Source organism: Protopterus annectens, chromosome 7.part0 (assembly GCF_019279795.1).
Source record: "Protopterus annectens isolate FY-2018-M chromosome 7.part0, PAN1.0, whole genome shotgun sequence".
Lineage (NCBI taxonomy): Eukaryota > Metazoa > Chordata > Ceratodontiformes > Protopteridae > Protopterus > Protopterus annectens.
The window spans coordinates 766512432-766527068 of NC_056739.1; the positions used below are offsets into that span (position 1 = coordinate 766512432).

Here is a 14637-nt window from a genome sequence, read left to right on the forward strand (position 1 = left end):
AATGTTTATGTCGATAATTTGCACCAGGTGTTCCAGGCAGTTTTAGAAGGACATCTTCTTCTGGCCCCCATACAGGAGGTAATAGTGGTTATATTACACAAAGGGGAAGGGGAAGCTTAGGAGCCTGCAAATTACAGACGGATTTCATTAAGGAGTTTGGATATGAAGATTTTTGTGATAGTCTTGGGTGGGGTTGGGGGGGTAGAACATACAATTTCATGACTAGAAGGGAAAAGGTAAGTGAAATTTATTACAGGCAGGTAACTGGGGAAAATTGGTGAACTTTGTGGGATACACTGACAGCATAGGAAGCTGTAGTAATATTCAAGTTAAAGCTATTGATATGGAAAGGCAGGATTGTATACTTCATGTTCTAGACAGAGAAGGTACAGTGATACAACAGTTAGTAATACTGCTCTGGTTTGGTTCCTAGCTGAGGTTACGTTCATGATCTGATTTCCTCAAAGGTATGTCATAAGTGAATTGCTTAAACTCCAAATTTTCTGTAGATATGTCTGCGTGCGTATGTGTGTGTGTGTGTGTGTGTGTGTGTGTGTGTGTGTGTGTGTGTGTGTGTGTGTGTGTGTGTGTGTGTGTGTGTGTGTGTGTGTGTGTGTGTGTGTGTGTATCCAGTAATGGACCATTACCCCATTGGTTATAAATTGGATATTGCAGAATGAATGAATGAATGGATGTTTTGCATGGGGTTGGGCTGGAATGTTCCAAATGCAGTTAGGGCACTGCATCAGTATGTTTAGGTAACAGTGAATGGATTAATAATCACTAGGGTTTATAAGAACAGATATCCAGGTTGTCTCTATTCCTTTCTATTGTCACTTTTGCTGTTGAATGTAGGATCTGACTAAGAGGTTGAGGGAGTTGATTACAAAGAAGGGGGTGAGGAGAAGAAATGTGCATTCTGCAGATATGGCTTTATTAAAACATGTGCAGGTCTAGCTACATATAGTGTTGGAGAATTTCAGTTCTTTCGGGAACTAACAGGACAGTAGTAGTATTATCCAACAGTCAGTGACAATATAGGTATGCAAAGCATTAAGAGATAGAAGAGACCTCATGAAGGTAAAGTATGTGTGTCTAAAAGTTCTTCAAACCTTGGAGGATATAAGCTTAAGAGCTATAAAAATGCTACCACTCTGTTTTGTAGACAGGCTACTCAAGGGTATAAAATGAGTTAAAGTTCAAAGGGGGGGTAAAAGAGGTGGAAAATGTAGAGCTGATTTTGAGGATGGGGTGGGGAGGAGAAGGTTAAAGTGACAGAGCTGTCTGAGAACTGGAAGAGGGGAAGCTGAAACAGTTCAATATTGCACAGATGCAGTTTCACAAAGACTGGCGAAGTCACTGGAGGCAACATCTTAAACATGAAGTTCAAGTAACAAGGGAGATAGTAGCAGGGAAAAGGGCAAATATTAGTAAGTTAGAAGAATGGTGCAAGTATGAGGGAGGGGCTAAGTTAGAAGAGTGGTGTAAGTATAAGGGAGGGGGCTAAGTTAAAAGAGTGGTGTAAGTATGAGGGAGAGGTCTAAGTTAGAAGAGTATAAGTTTGAGGGAGGAGGCTTAGTTAGAAGAGTGGTGTAAGTATGAGGGAGGGGGCTAAGTTAGAAGAGTGGTGCAAGTATGAGGGAGGGGGCTAAGTTTGAAGAGTGGTGCAAGTATGAGGGATGGGGCTAAGTTAGAAGAGTGGTGTAAGTGTGAGGGAGAGGGTAAGTCAGATTTTTAGGGATATTGGGCTGAGGGAGTCTATAACAGAGATAATGAAGTTGTATAAGAGCAAAAAGATTAGGTTTTAGACCAGATCCAAGAGGGGACTTAGCAGGATAGGGTGGATGTAATACAATGCTCAAAGAATTCTGCACAACATATCTTTACCAGCTACTAACCATGTAGCCTATTCAATGTTAACTCAGCAGCTCAATCAAACCCTGCCTTAAATAAATATTTATGATACCCCACCTTTCTGCTTTAAAGTAATAACCAAATCAAAAGCTAAATGGCTACTTGATACAATGGACTGCAGCTATAAGCCCACATTCCATACCATTCACCTAAAATACTACAATTAGAAAATTAATGAGAAGCTTCTATATCGCATTATCGAAAGTTTACTTAATCGAATCAATAAAAGTCGAACTTTATTGATCAATTGAGTAAAACATTGAATAAAGTAAAAAAAAAAAAAAAATTTAAAAAATAAAAAATAAATGGCATAGGCAGGGGGCAAGCCACCCTGCACCCCCACCCCCCTACTTAAATATACCAACTCCGAGACTGCACTATATTGAGGTAAATGGAAATCTCCCCTTACGGAGATTTCCATTTACTTGCACAATGTTCTTCACTTTCGATATTGTTGTGCCAACAATATCAGACTTGATATTGTCAGCTTACGACAATGTGAAGTAGACCCAATGAGAATGCCACTCTCTTACATTTATGTTCAACCTCTGTTTATCTACACTGGCCTTTGCCACAGTTTCAAGCATGCTCTAGTCACACCAATATGTAAGATACGCCTTCACCAAAATCCTGAAATAATTGATCTACAACCAAATGATAGAATACATTAGTAAATATGACAGTGTCTTAACTAGGGCCATCTTCTTAGACAGGTGGTGTGCATTTGAAATAGTTCATTGCAATAAACTTGTTACTAAGTTATCATTAGCTTGACTTTTTAAATGAGGTAGCTCATTTATAAAATCTCTTTCTGTATGTACATTGAGAGTTTGTGGTAGTAATATACAATCTAAAATTGGTAAGACACATGCAGATGTCTTAAAGAGTCCTATACTAGTTCCTCTCCTGTTTTTCCTTATCATTGATGATCTACTTTAGGACCTCCAACAACTAGAATGCTTATGGTACCCCAAGGACATAGTGATCCCTGTGTCAGGTAACACAGTGAGCTCTTAATACCAATGAACTACAGCGTGACTTTTCAGCACCTTAGAAATGGCCGTCGACCAACAACCTGATTATAAATACCTCTAAAATCAATATTATGCTGTTTTGTACTCTACAGTGCCTAAGTAAAGAGGCCTCACCATAACTAAGCTGAGACATTGGCTCCTTTCTGTCACTAGCTGCATGTTAGAAATGTTTTGGACTTATTCTAGAGCAGAATCTGAATTTCAATATGTACATTGAAATAATGGTTAATAGAATGTTAGCAAAATGTTATCATAGCTCAACTAGGTTTACAAAATCTCTAAAGTAAGTAATGTCTCGGCTTTTCACAGTTAGGGGTCATCACAGCGGAATGCTGGTCCACTTATGATTGGCAGTAGATTTTTATGGTATTGAGGTGCCAGCCTGACAGCCAGCCTTCAACGAAGGCACACCCATTCATGCACCCACCTACCTGCATGTCTTTAAATGTCACTCGACCGCGTGTAGGACATGCAGACTCCTCACAGAAGGCGCTCCAGCCGAGAATTAATAACCATAATTACAAATGACTTCAAGCAACAGAAAACAAAATATTCAGATTTATAGACCTTGATGGGTGTTGGTGTCATCTTGTCAAACTGCAAGTGGCTTCCAACACAGGCTGAAGCATTACTTTTAATAAATCTTCTTACTTGTAAATGAGGGACATTACTCTCCCATAGTATGTTTGAGAGAGAACCACCTTATTCTCTCCACAACAGTGCAATGCCTGAAAGAGCATTCATTAAGTTAGCTCCCACTTACCAGAGAAAATAAGGTAGATAGGTTATCTGAAAACTTTTAAAAAAGAAACTTAAATCATAATATAGATAAAGTGAACAAATGCATTTCCACAATATCTGCCAAGATCTTAGCATCTGCTATATCTGCTTATTTCTGCTAAGATCTTGGCACCCTGTATGTTTTTCCATGACTTCCACATTGCTCAAGCTAGTTTGTTTACATTCAGTTATTCTTAGGTGGAGATTTCAATCACTTAATCTTAGGTGGCGATTTCAGTCACTTAATCTTGGCTTCCTGTTCTTTCACTTCTATATTATAATGTTGCATATATTGTAAAGATTTATATTTTTGTATAGAGACCCACTTTATTCCTATAAGCTCACTTAGAATTCTCACTTGCTTAATATAATAATCGTCTGCATAATTGTGTTACTTTGCATGCCTAATTCTCTTTTCTAATTTAGGTTATGTTGCCAGAAAGTCAGTGACTCTTGATCTGCTGCAATGTTCTGTAACTTGGATCTGTTCTATTTGACTTAAACAATTGTATTTGCCAATTTGCCCTGCTTCATGTCTGAAAAGGGTCCTTGGACCAGTTCATTTACCCCATTAACAAAAACTAAAAAGAGAAAGCATTGAAGGCTATGGACAACGTGCTAAACCAGTATATGCATATGTTATCAAGGTGGTACATCTCCAGCATCCCAGACCACTAATACTTAAGAAAGATGAGATGAAAAGGGATACTGTTTGCTGCAAGTGCATGATGGACATGGTGGGTCACTTGCATACAGCCTGACAATGTAAGGAGGTAGATGTGCCATTGTGGAAGGTGGTGAAGGTGTGTCTCTTTTGGTGGAAGGAAAGGAAGGAATGGAAACTGTGCCTATTAGGGATGCTGCAACAGGGGCAAACCTAATCAAAGGCAAGAGATGGCAGGAAACTTTTTAATGACCAGATGTGGAAAAGGACAGAGTGAGGGAGAGAGAGAGAGAGAGAGAGAGAGAGAGAGAAATTGGCAAGAGACAGGGAAGTGGAAGATCAGGAGAATGTGGTTCATAAAGAGGGTAGAAGATGAGGGGGTGAGTGAGGATGTGTGGTAGAGCAGAGAATGGAATAAACTGTAAGGGATGATTTGGGGAAATCTGTGCAAGAAGTCTAGACAATGGAGTATGTAGGGATGTTTCAGAGACTGGGTACCACATCATGGTAAGAAAAACTGAAGCATCTTGGAGAAAGGGAATTTATTATGACACATTGGGAAATATTTTACTGTGTTAATATTATACAGACAGGGTTTTTTTGCACATTTGCATTTTTGCATTACCAGTGATAATTTTGCATGCACAATTAAAATGCTGACATGTGTAAATGGATAATTTATTAATTAATGCTCAATAAGGAGAAACATGTTAGTCACAAATGTTGCTAATTATAAGAAAATGATGTTAAGCATTGTATAAAACATGCAGATCCACTTTCAGCTTCTGTTTTGGTGAATCCCATTGTCCACAGTATATGTGGAACTGCAGGCCATACCTAGCACTCAGGAACTGCTGACCAGACCTAACACTCAGGAGCTCCTGACTATAGGTAACACTCAGGAACTGCTGATCATAGGTAACACTCAGGAACTGCTGTCTAGAGATAACACTCAGGAGCTCCTGACCAAAGGAAACACTCAGGAAATACTGACCATAGGTAGCACTTGGGAACTGCTGACTATTGGCCACGTTCATATTACCCAAACTGGAGTTTGTATTTACTAAGTTAGTAGCATGGATAGACTAACATTGCCTAAAAATGCACTATGGGTGTAGAAGGAGAGTCTTAGCCAGCATGGAAAAACCTTGGTGGTGAGATAGGTGCAGGCCATCTCTTTCAAAGCACACAGACTGACACTTTTTGGGCCCCCTCAGAGTAACACCAACAACTAAGCCCATTATTAAAGTTAATCATGTGTTTATATTGTGACATTGTTTTCACTGATAGTAGAATATGCTATACAGGACTGCTGTCTTCCAGCCTTAGAGACGTAATCAACATCATGTTCCTTTTTATATACTCCAAAGCTACGCATCAGAAAGCATTTATACCCACATGGACAATGACCATATCATTTTATACTTGGGAAGAAAGGACTCAGGTGCCTTAGGTGATACAGTGAATTCTAGCACCTGACAAGCAGCTGTCTTTAACCCTCTGTTTGCTTAGACTTGAGAATGGCACATTGATGTGTTGAACTATGGACTTACAACACTTACCTAACCATGATGAGCGGACTGAAAGAATTGGACAGACTAGTCTAGTGACCACTGTCTGTGGTGGTGAAGGAAAAAGATATATGTGATATGCAGTGCAAGTCAGTGTGTTGATGAGGTCTGACTGTGGTGCTCACATCTGCTGTGGTCTTTGGAAGTGATTTGTGGAGTATCTCAGCACAGAAAGGTTTACTTTTTGTCTTGTAGTGTGTAGGAGTAGTGACAATATGAGTACCAATACCCATTTTGTCTAAGATGTTTTTGTCCACTCATAATAATTATAAGCACCTCTGACATGTGAACTAATGCTAACAGCACATGGTTGTCAGTAAGCATGCAGTAATACACTATCTCAGGCTGCCTACTGTCAAAAGGCTAACAACTAATGGTCAAAAACAGTCTGTGGACCAGTGGTTAATGGAGAGGCACTAGGTGGCATATGTTGTACAATCCACAAAAAGAAAATGAGCTGTAAAACCAAACACTTATCAAAATTAAAAGGTGCACTAGAATACTGAACTAAGTGCTTTTGTCTTATTATACTGCGGTGGTGGTGCTGCGGTAGCATTGTCACCTCATAGCAAGACGTTGTCCCGTTCGATTCTCAGCTACAGCATCTTCTGTGTGGAGGCATACGTGAATGGAGCGTGCCTTCGTTGAAGGTTGTGCTTCAGGGCTGGTAACCCGGTACGTAAAAATCCACTACCAATCATTAGCGGACTGGAGTTCCGCTGTGGCGACCCCTAACTGGGAAAAGCCGAAAGACACAAACAAATGCTTGTTAAAGACTTCATCATAGTTAAACATTCCTTAAAGCACAGGTATTTAAATAGCTGTGACTTACCAATGATAAAACAGACTGCATTAAAGCAAAGAAATAATTTAAAGGTACAGATATCACATAACATGATCACCCCGACATGATGAACAATAAAAACACATAAATGTGTAGTAAGATACTAAACATATGTAATTAAATATTAAGTGTACATACATCTTACAATAAAAACTATATAAATAAACTGTGACATAAAATATATAAACTATTTAAAATTAATGAAGCCTTTTTACTTCCTCATGAAATAGGCTATACTAAACAATGCAGACTGTGTAGATGACAGCAAACATAACCATCATCCTGAAACCAAATATTCAAATCAACAATGTAAAATTCTAACCCATACCTAACCTGTGTTAACAAATACCACAAAGGGCATAGACACAATTCAAAGACACTAGCCTCTCTTCTTTAATAAACAGGCTAAAGACAACACACCATTAATACCTGTGGCACTGAGGCATTAAGCCTCAGTTGCCATGTTAATTCCATGACTTCCAATAAAAGTTCCAAGTCATGCTTAAATGTTTCCACAATAACACTATCAATAACGAAGAATACAAACTTTTTAAAAATTTGACATGCAGCAGTGTGGCTAAATGGATACACTAGGCAATCTCGATGTACTGAAATGTTGAAATTCAGTACATCGAGACCGAATAGTGGAAAGTGCAGTTACCCGAAACTACAGTATGCCGAATCCGCAAAAGTTGAATCCGCCGCTATTGTGGTGTTGCTTTCATGACGTGTGAAGCGGTTTGTGGATTTATCTGGGATTTCAGGTAAGTGCTGTGTATTTGAGGATACTGGGTAGGGATTTTAGTGTGTGTGAGTGTGTGCGATGGTGTTTTTGTGTGTTTAGTGCGACCTCTGAGTTAGAATGTATAAGTAGGGGGGTGTGGGGGGTGCAGGGGGGCTTGCCCCCCTGCTTATAGGTAGGTTAGGTGTGTTTGTGTGTGTTGTTATGTTTGTTTAGTTAAGTAGGTGTATGTGTGCGTGATTCTGTCCTGGTTTGTGTATGTGTGTGAATGGTCGCAGTTGTGGTATTCATTGTTATGGGTTTTCGACTATTCAGTCTCGAAATACTGAAATTCGACATTTCAGTATTTCGAGATTATATAGTGAATCCGTCTAAATAGGGCATTAGTGACCTTTCCTTTCTTAATGTCATAAAGGTGTTCACAAACCCTCTCTTTCAACTTCCTATTGGTTTTCCCCACATAAAAACATCTGCATGATGTACATAAAGCCAACTATAACACATTAGATGTGTTGCAGTTGCATTTTCCAGTGCATGCAATGGTTTTACTGAAATTAACAATTGAGACATATGGCCCTCACGTATAAACCTCCAAATTTTGCAGGATCCACATTTATATATATAATACCTTTGGTATCATGTAATTTGATTGGTTCTCACACTCAGGAGGTGGATTTGAATGTTGGTTGTATGCACCTCTCTTTTTCTTTGAATCTTTGGATGTTGCCTTAGAAGAGCAATTGTTGAGGTCTCAAATGCAAAAGTTTGAAAATAAGCTGGTGAAATGGGATGAAATAATGGCCAGAGGGATTGAAAAAAGTTAGGAAAAGCTCCTAATTGGAAAACCCCAGTGCCTAACTTCTGGCTAAAAGTATTAACATCTTTACATGAACATTTAGCCATGCATAAGAACTATTTATATGCACATCCCAAACAGACACCTGCCTGGTTAACAACAGGAAAAACAATACTACAACTTACGAGTGAACCTGGAAGCTATCCTAAAAACTATAGGCCAATAACTTGCCTTCTGACGATGTATAAAATATGTACTGGAATTGATGCAAACAAAGTTTATAGTCATTTGTAAGAAAACTCAATCATGGCAATATAACAAAAGAGTAACAAAAGAAAGTCATATGGAACAAAGGATCATTTGTTGTTAAAGTTATAACGGGGAACTGTAAAAAGGGGAAGAAGCTAAGTATGGCATGGATAGATTACAAAAAATATTTGACAGTATCCCACATTCATGGATAAAAGAGTGCTTAAAAATGTATAAGATACACCCTACACTAGTCGATTACCTTACAGTGACCAATGAAACAGTGGCAAACCACTTTGCAGTTAAGCCATGATAAAGGACAAATTGTTATTCCAGGGATAAAAATTCAAAGGGGGATATTCCAGGATGACTCTCTATCACTGCTGCTCTTTTGTCTTGCCCTTAAACCATTAAGCTGTCTACTTAACAGATTAGGTCATGGCTACAATTTGGCTCCAGAAAACAACAAAGTGTAAAGACTTCAGATCTTCTTTTTGTAAATGATTTAAAACTGAATAGTTCATCAGATGAGGAACTGAAGCACAACTGCAAGTAGTCAAAACTTTTTTAGATGATATAAGAATGTTATTTGGCCTTGATAAATGTGCAAAAGCAACCTTTAAATCAGGAAAGCTGCAGCACCAAGAAAACATCAGTTTGAGACAGGAATGTGATATAAAAGAACTTGAGCAAATATTTGGGAACTGATGAAGAATCAACAATAATACATGAACAAATGTGAATTTAGTAAGGAATATTTTAGAAGACTAAAATCAATACTGAAAAGAGAGTTGACATCTAGGAACAAAGTCCAAACCATAAACCAATTTGCTCTTCCTGTCCTAACTTACAGTTTTGGAGAGACTGACTGGCCCCAAAACATTTTGGATAGATTAGAAAAGAAAACAAGAAGGATGCTTCATGCTCAGCAAATGATTTATAAAAATCAGTGTATACCGAGATTATATATTTCTCTTTCTGAAGGAGGTATGGTCGTCCTCGAAACGGATTGCATGTATAGATCTGCAATTGTGAGACTGCATACATATCCGCTTACCTCACAAGACCCAAACATAGTGAAAGTTTTGAAACATGAGGAAAGTAGGTCTAAGATGATTTCCCTGTTTAGTTTAACAGAAGCATATCGGTGTCAAGCAAGAATGATAATCAAAAATGAAGCAGATAAAAATCAGACAGCAAATGAATGTGCCAAAAAAAAACAAAAGAAAGAATATAAGATGAAGGCTCAGATGAGAAGGCAAGAAATGTGGAAAATGCATAAATATAGTTGCATGTATAGAAAACTCTTGGAACAACCTCATGTTGATCAGAATCGAATGCAGGGATGGTTAAATTGAGATGAATTTAAACCAAAATCTGAGAGATTAATATTGGCAGCCCAAGACGGTGAACTATGTACACATTGGTTTACAAAGCCATTGAACATGTGGGAGAAACAGACAAATGTAGGTTTTGTAAAACAGAACTAGAAACAGCTGCACATGTTGTAGCTGGTTGTGATATACTAATGGCAGAAGGCCTGCACATTGAAAGGCCATAATAAAGACTGCTGCATTGGGGATTGTGCAAATGTTATGGTGTTGAAGTAGTTGAAAAATACTGAATATATGAGCCACAAACCATCACAGAAAATGTTGAAGTCTGTATCACATGGGATCACCCATTACCAACAGTTCAAAAGATAGATGCAAAAAAACAGATATAGTGCTCCATGAAAAGAAGTCAAAAGTAGCAGTGATCATTGAAATTGCTATACCCAGTGATTGTAGTGTCTTACATTCAGAGAAACATAAAGTCATAAAATACCAAAATTTGCAGGCAGAAACAAGGGGAGTATGGAAGAAGGATACCCAGACATTCCCAATAGTAGTTGGAGCAATGGATCTTATAAAAATAATTTACAATTGTATTTAGATACATTACCAATACATGTAACACCATACAAATTGCAGAAGGAGTCATTACTGGGCACATTACGGGTGCTGCAAAGAGCACTTCTGCCTAACATCAAAGATTAAAACAATACTAATTTCATGAACTTTAATCATACTTTGACTTAGGCATGGGGTCCATTCCTGTCACGGTATTAGAAATTCAAAAGACTTGGAAAAATTAAAAAAAACAGAAGTACCCAAATTTAACAATGCTGAACTTCCAATAACAGTCCTAAAATGAAAATAGGAAAACTATATGTTTAACAACTACTGAAAACATCATGTATTAGATATCCAAAAAGTTAACCATGAAACTATAATACTTGGAGACTTAAATATAGAGGCAACTTATAAATTCCACTACCCCACTAAATCCATAATTTTATATAACTTCAAACAATTAATTACTGCACCCACTAGAATCAATAAAACTTCAGGGAGACACTCAGAATTAAACTGAATTTTAACAAACTAACCAGACAAATTGACAAAAGGAGCTGCCTGTCAGCATGTAAACACATACCAAGATATGCCACCATAACCAATATAAACATATTATTTATAATGAAATACGAAATACAACCAATTTCAGCAAAGATATCTTCAATGAAACACTAAAAAAGTATAACCAGAATGTACTTAGAAAAATGCCACTAGATACTGATGCAGAACACTCTAATAATGTATTCTTAACAGACCTTAAATAATCTCTCACCGGTACATAATAAAAGAGTAAAGTCTAATTCAGCACCTTCTTCTTCTTTCGGCTGCTCCAGTTAGGGGTCGCCACAGTGGATCATCTGTTTCCATTTCTTCCTGTCCTCTGCATCTTGCTCTGTCACACTAACCACCTGCATTTCCTCTCTCACCACATCCATAAACCTTATTTTAGGCCTTCCTCTTTTCCTGTTACCTGGCAGCTTCATTCTTAGCATCTTTTTCCCAATATATTCTGCATCCCTGCTTAGCACATGTTCAAACCAACGTAATCTTGTCTCCCTGGCTTTGTCTCCAAACCTTCCAACCTGGGCTGACCCTCTAATATACCTATTCCTAATCCTGTCCACCCCTGTCACACCCACTGCAAATCTTAACATCTTTAACTCTGCCACATCCAGCTCTGACTCCTGCCTTTTTGTCAATGCCACTGTCTCCAACCCATATAACATGGCTGATCTCACTACCCTCTTGTAGACCTTCCCTTTCACTCTTACTGGTACTTGTCTGTCACAAATCACTCCTGACACTCTTCTCCATCCTGCCTGTACTCTCTTCTTCACCTCTCTTCCACACTCACCATTACTCTGAACTGTTGATCTCAAGTATTTAAACTCATCCACCTTCACCACCTCTACAACCTGCATCCTCACCATTCCTCTATCCTCCCTCTCATTCACACACATATATTCTGTCTTAGTCCTGCTGACCTTCATTCCTCTTATCTCTAGAGCATATCTCCACCTCTCCAGGGTCTCTTCCACCTGTTCCCTACTCTCATTACAGATCACAATGTCATCTGCAAACATCATAGTCCATGGGGACTCCTGTCTGATCTCGTCTGTCAACCTGTCCATCACCATTGCAAATAAGAAAGGGCTCAGAGCTGATCCTTGATGTAATCCCACCTCCACCTTAAATGCATCTGTCACTTCAAGCGCAGACCTCACTGCTGTCACACTACCCTCGCACATATCCTGTACCACTCTTACATACTTCTCTGACACTCCCGACTTCCCCATACAATACCACAACTCCTCTCTAGGCACCCTGTCATATACTTTCTCTAAGTCCACAAAGACACAATGCAATTCCTTCTGATCTTCTCTGCACTTCTCCATCAACATCTCAGAGCAAACATTGCATTTGTAGTGCTCTTTCCTGGCAGGAAACCATACTGCTGATCACTAATCATCACCTCCCTTCTTAACCTACCTTCCACTACTCTTTCCCATAACTTCATGCTGCGACTGATCAATTTATTCCCTTTGTAGTTACTACAGCTCTGCACATCACCCTTATTCTTTAAATTCGGTACCAATACACTTTTTCTCCACTCCTCAGGCATCCTCTCACTTTCCAAGATTTCATTAAACAATCTAGTTAAAAACTCCACTGCCATTTCACCTAAACATCTCCATGCTTCCACAGGTATGCCATCTGGACCAACAGCCTTTCCATTCTTCATCCTCTTCATAGCTATCCTTACTTCCTCCTTGTTAATCCACTGCACTTCATGATTCACTATCCACACATCATCCAACCTTCTCTCCCTCTCATACTCTTCATTCATCAGCCCCACAAAGTACTCTTTCCATCTGCTCAACACACTCTCCATGCTTGTGAGTACGTTTCCCTCATTATCCTTTATCACCCTTACCTGCTGCACATCTTTACTAGCTCTGTCCCTCTGTCTAGCCAATCAGTACAGGTCCTTTTTCTCCCTCCTTAGTGTCCAACTTTTCATACAACTCTTCATATGCCTTATCTTTGGCCTTCGCCATGCACCTCATCTCCTTATACTCCTGTCTACTTTCTTCATCTCTGACAATCCCACTTCTTCTTCGCCCACCTCTTTCTCTGTATACTCTCCTGTACTTCTTCTTTCCACCACCAGGTATCCTTGTCCTCCTTCCTCTTTCCAGATGTTGCACTAATAACCTATTAAGCCATCTCCCTTACTAGCTCTGCTGTAGTTACCCAGCTATTCGGTAACTCGTCCCTGCCACCCAGTGCCTGTCTTAACTCTTCCCTGAACTCCACCCCACAATTACCCTTTTTCAATTTCCACCATTTGATCCTTTGTGCTTTTCCAATTCAAGTCCAATTCCACAACATGGCTAATAAAAGAAACAAAAAAACTCATTATAAAAAAGGATAAAGCCTGCAAAAATTAGTATAAAAATAGAACTCAAAATGCCTTCCAGCAATTTAGATATCCTAGAGAAGCCTTACAAAACTCCATGTCAAATAGGACAAGCAAACATACTATACCAACCTACAAGACAGACATTAAAACAACCCAAAACCTTTTGGTCATCATTAAATAAACTAGTCCACCCCGGCAAGATCACCACTCCCACTCCAAAGACAGACAATATGACAGACTCTATCCCCATGCAGTTTAATTCCTAATTTATACAAGCAATATTATCTCTCTTGTACACTAATACATCTAACTCCCCTCTCTCTATCCTTGTCTAACCAAAACCATCCACAGTTCTTCAATTTTAGTTAAGTACCCACCCCTCTCATAATGAAGTTGCTCTTTAAACTAAAAACTACTTCAGTAGCTGCAGACCAGTTACCATCAGACTACCTAAAAATGGTCACAAAAGTCATAGCTTTCCTTGTGTCCATAGAATTTAATAGGTCTATAGCAGAAAGATACATCCCAATACAGTAGAAAAAATCCTACAGCATACCACTGCACAAAGGCGGCACATCTACAGAGTTTTAACTGCAGACAAATAGCGATTCCCTCCCTCCCTCTCTAAAATATTAGAGAAATGAATCCATATGCAGCTGATGCAATACCTACCCTCAAATAACCCGGTTTCAGAAATGCAATAAGGCTTTAAGCCTCAGCACAGCACCACTACTCTTCTACTACATTTTGCCAGTATAATAAACCAACATAGAAACAATGGTCTGCTTGTGTTCACCATGTTGTTAGACTTTTTAAAGACATTTGGTACTGTCTTGCACCAACAACTGCTCATTTGACTCACCTCAATAGGATTTTCACAATACCCCTTGTTGTGGTTTTTCAGTTACCTATCTGGAATGCAACAAGCTGTTAAATGGCAACGGACCTACTCAACCTTTCAAACAGTTACTATAGGTGTCCCTCAGGGTTCTCTCCTATTTATTTAATAATGACCTCCCTACCTTCACTCACTGTGCTAGTTTAGTTCATTATGCAGATAACTCGACATAAATATGTGTGGTCTCAACAAAAAATAAGCTCCAAGACAATACTCAAAAATCTTTCTCTTCTATAGAAACCTGGCTCAAAGAATCAAACCTCCTACTCATCCCTAAGAAAACTAGGTTAATGCTTTTTACCTCAAAAAGGTCTCAAAATCAAA

At 38.8% G+C, this 14637-nt stretch overlaps 1 protein-coding gene across 1 annotated transcript in view; it reads right to left on the reverse strand.

The window, feature by feature from the left end:
* Positions 1 to 652, reverse strand: part of LOC122806093 (extracellular calcium-sensing receptor-like) — a 327999-nt gene extending 327347 nt beyond the window's left edge. The window contains exon 1 of the mRNA XM_044076330.1: positions 648 to 652. Within this exon, the coding sequence (XP_043932265.1) occupies positions 648 to 652 (5 nt within the window). The remainder of the gene's footprint in view (positions 1 to 647) is intronic.
* Positions 653 to 14637: the final 13985 nt, after the last annotated feature.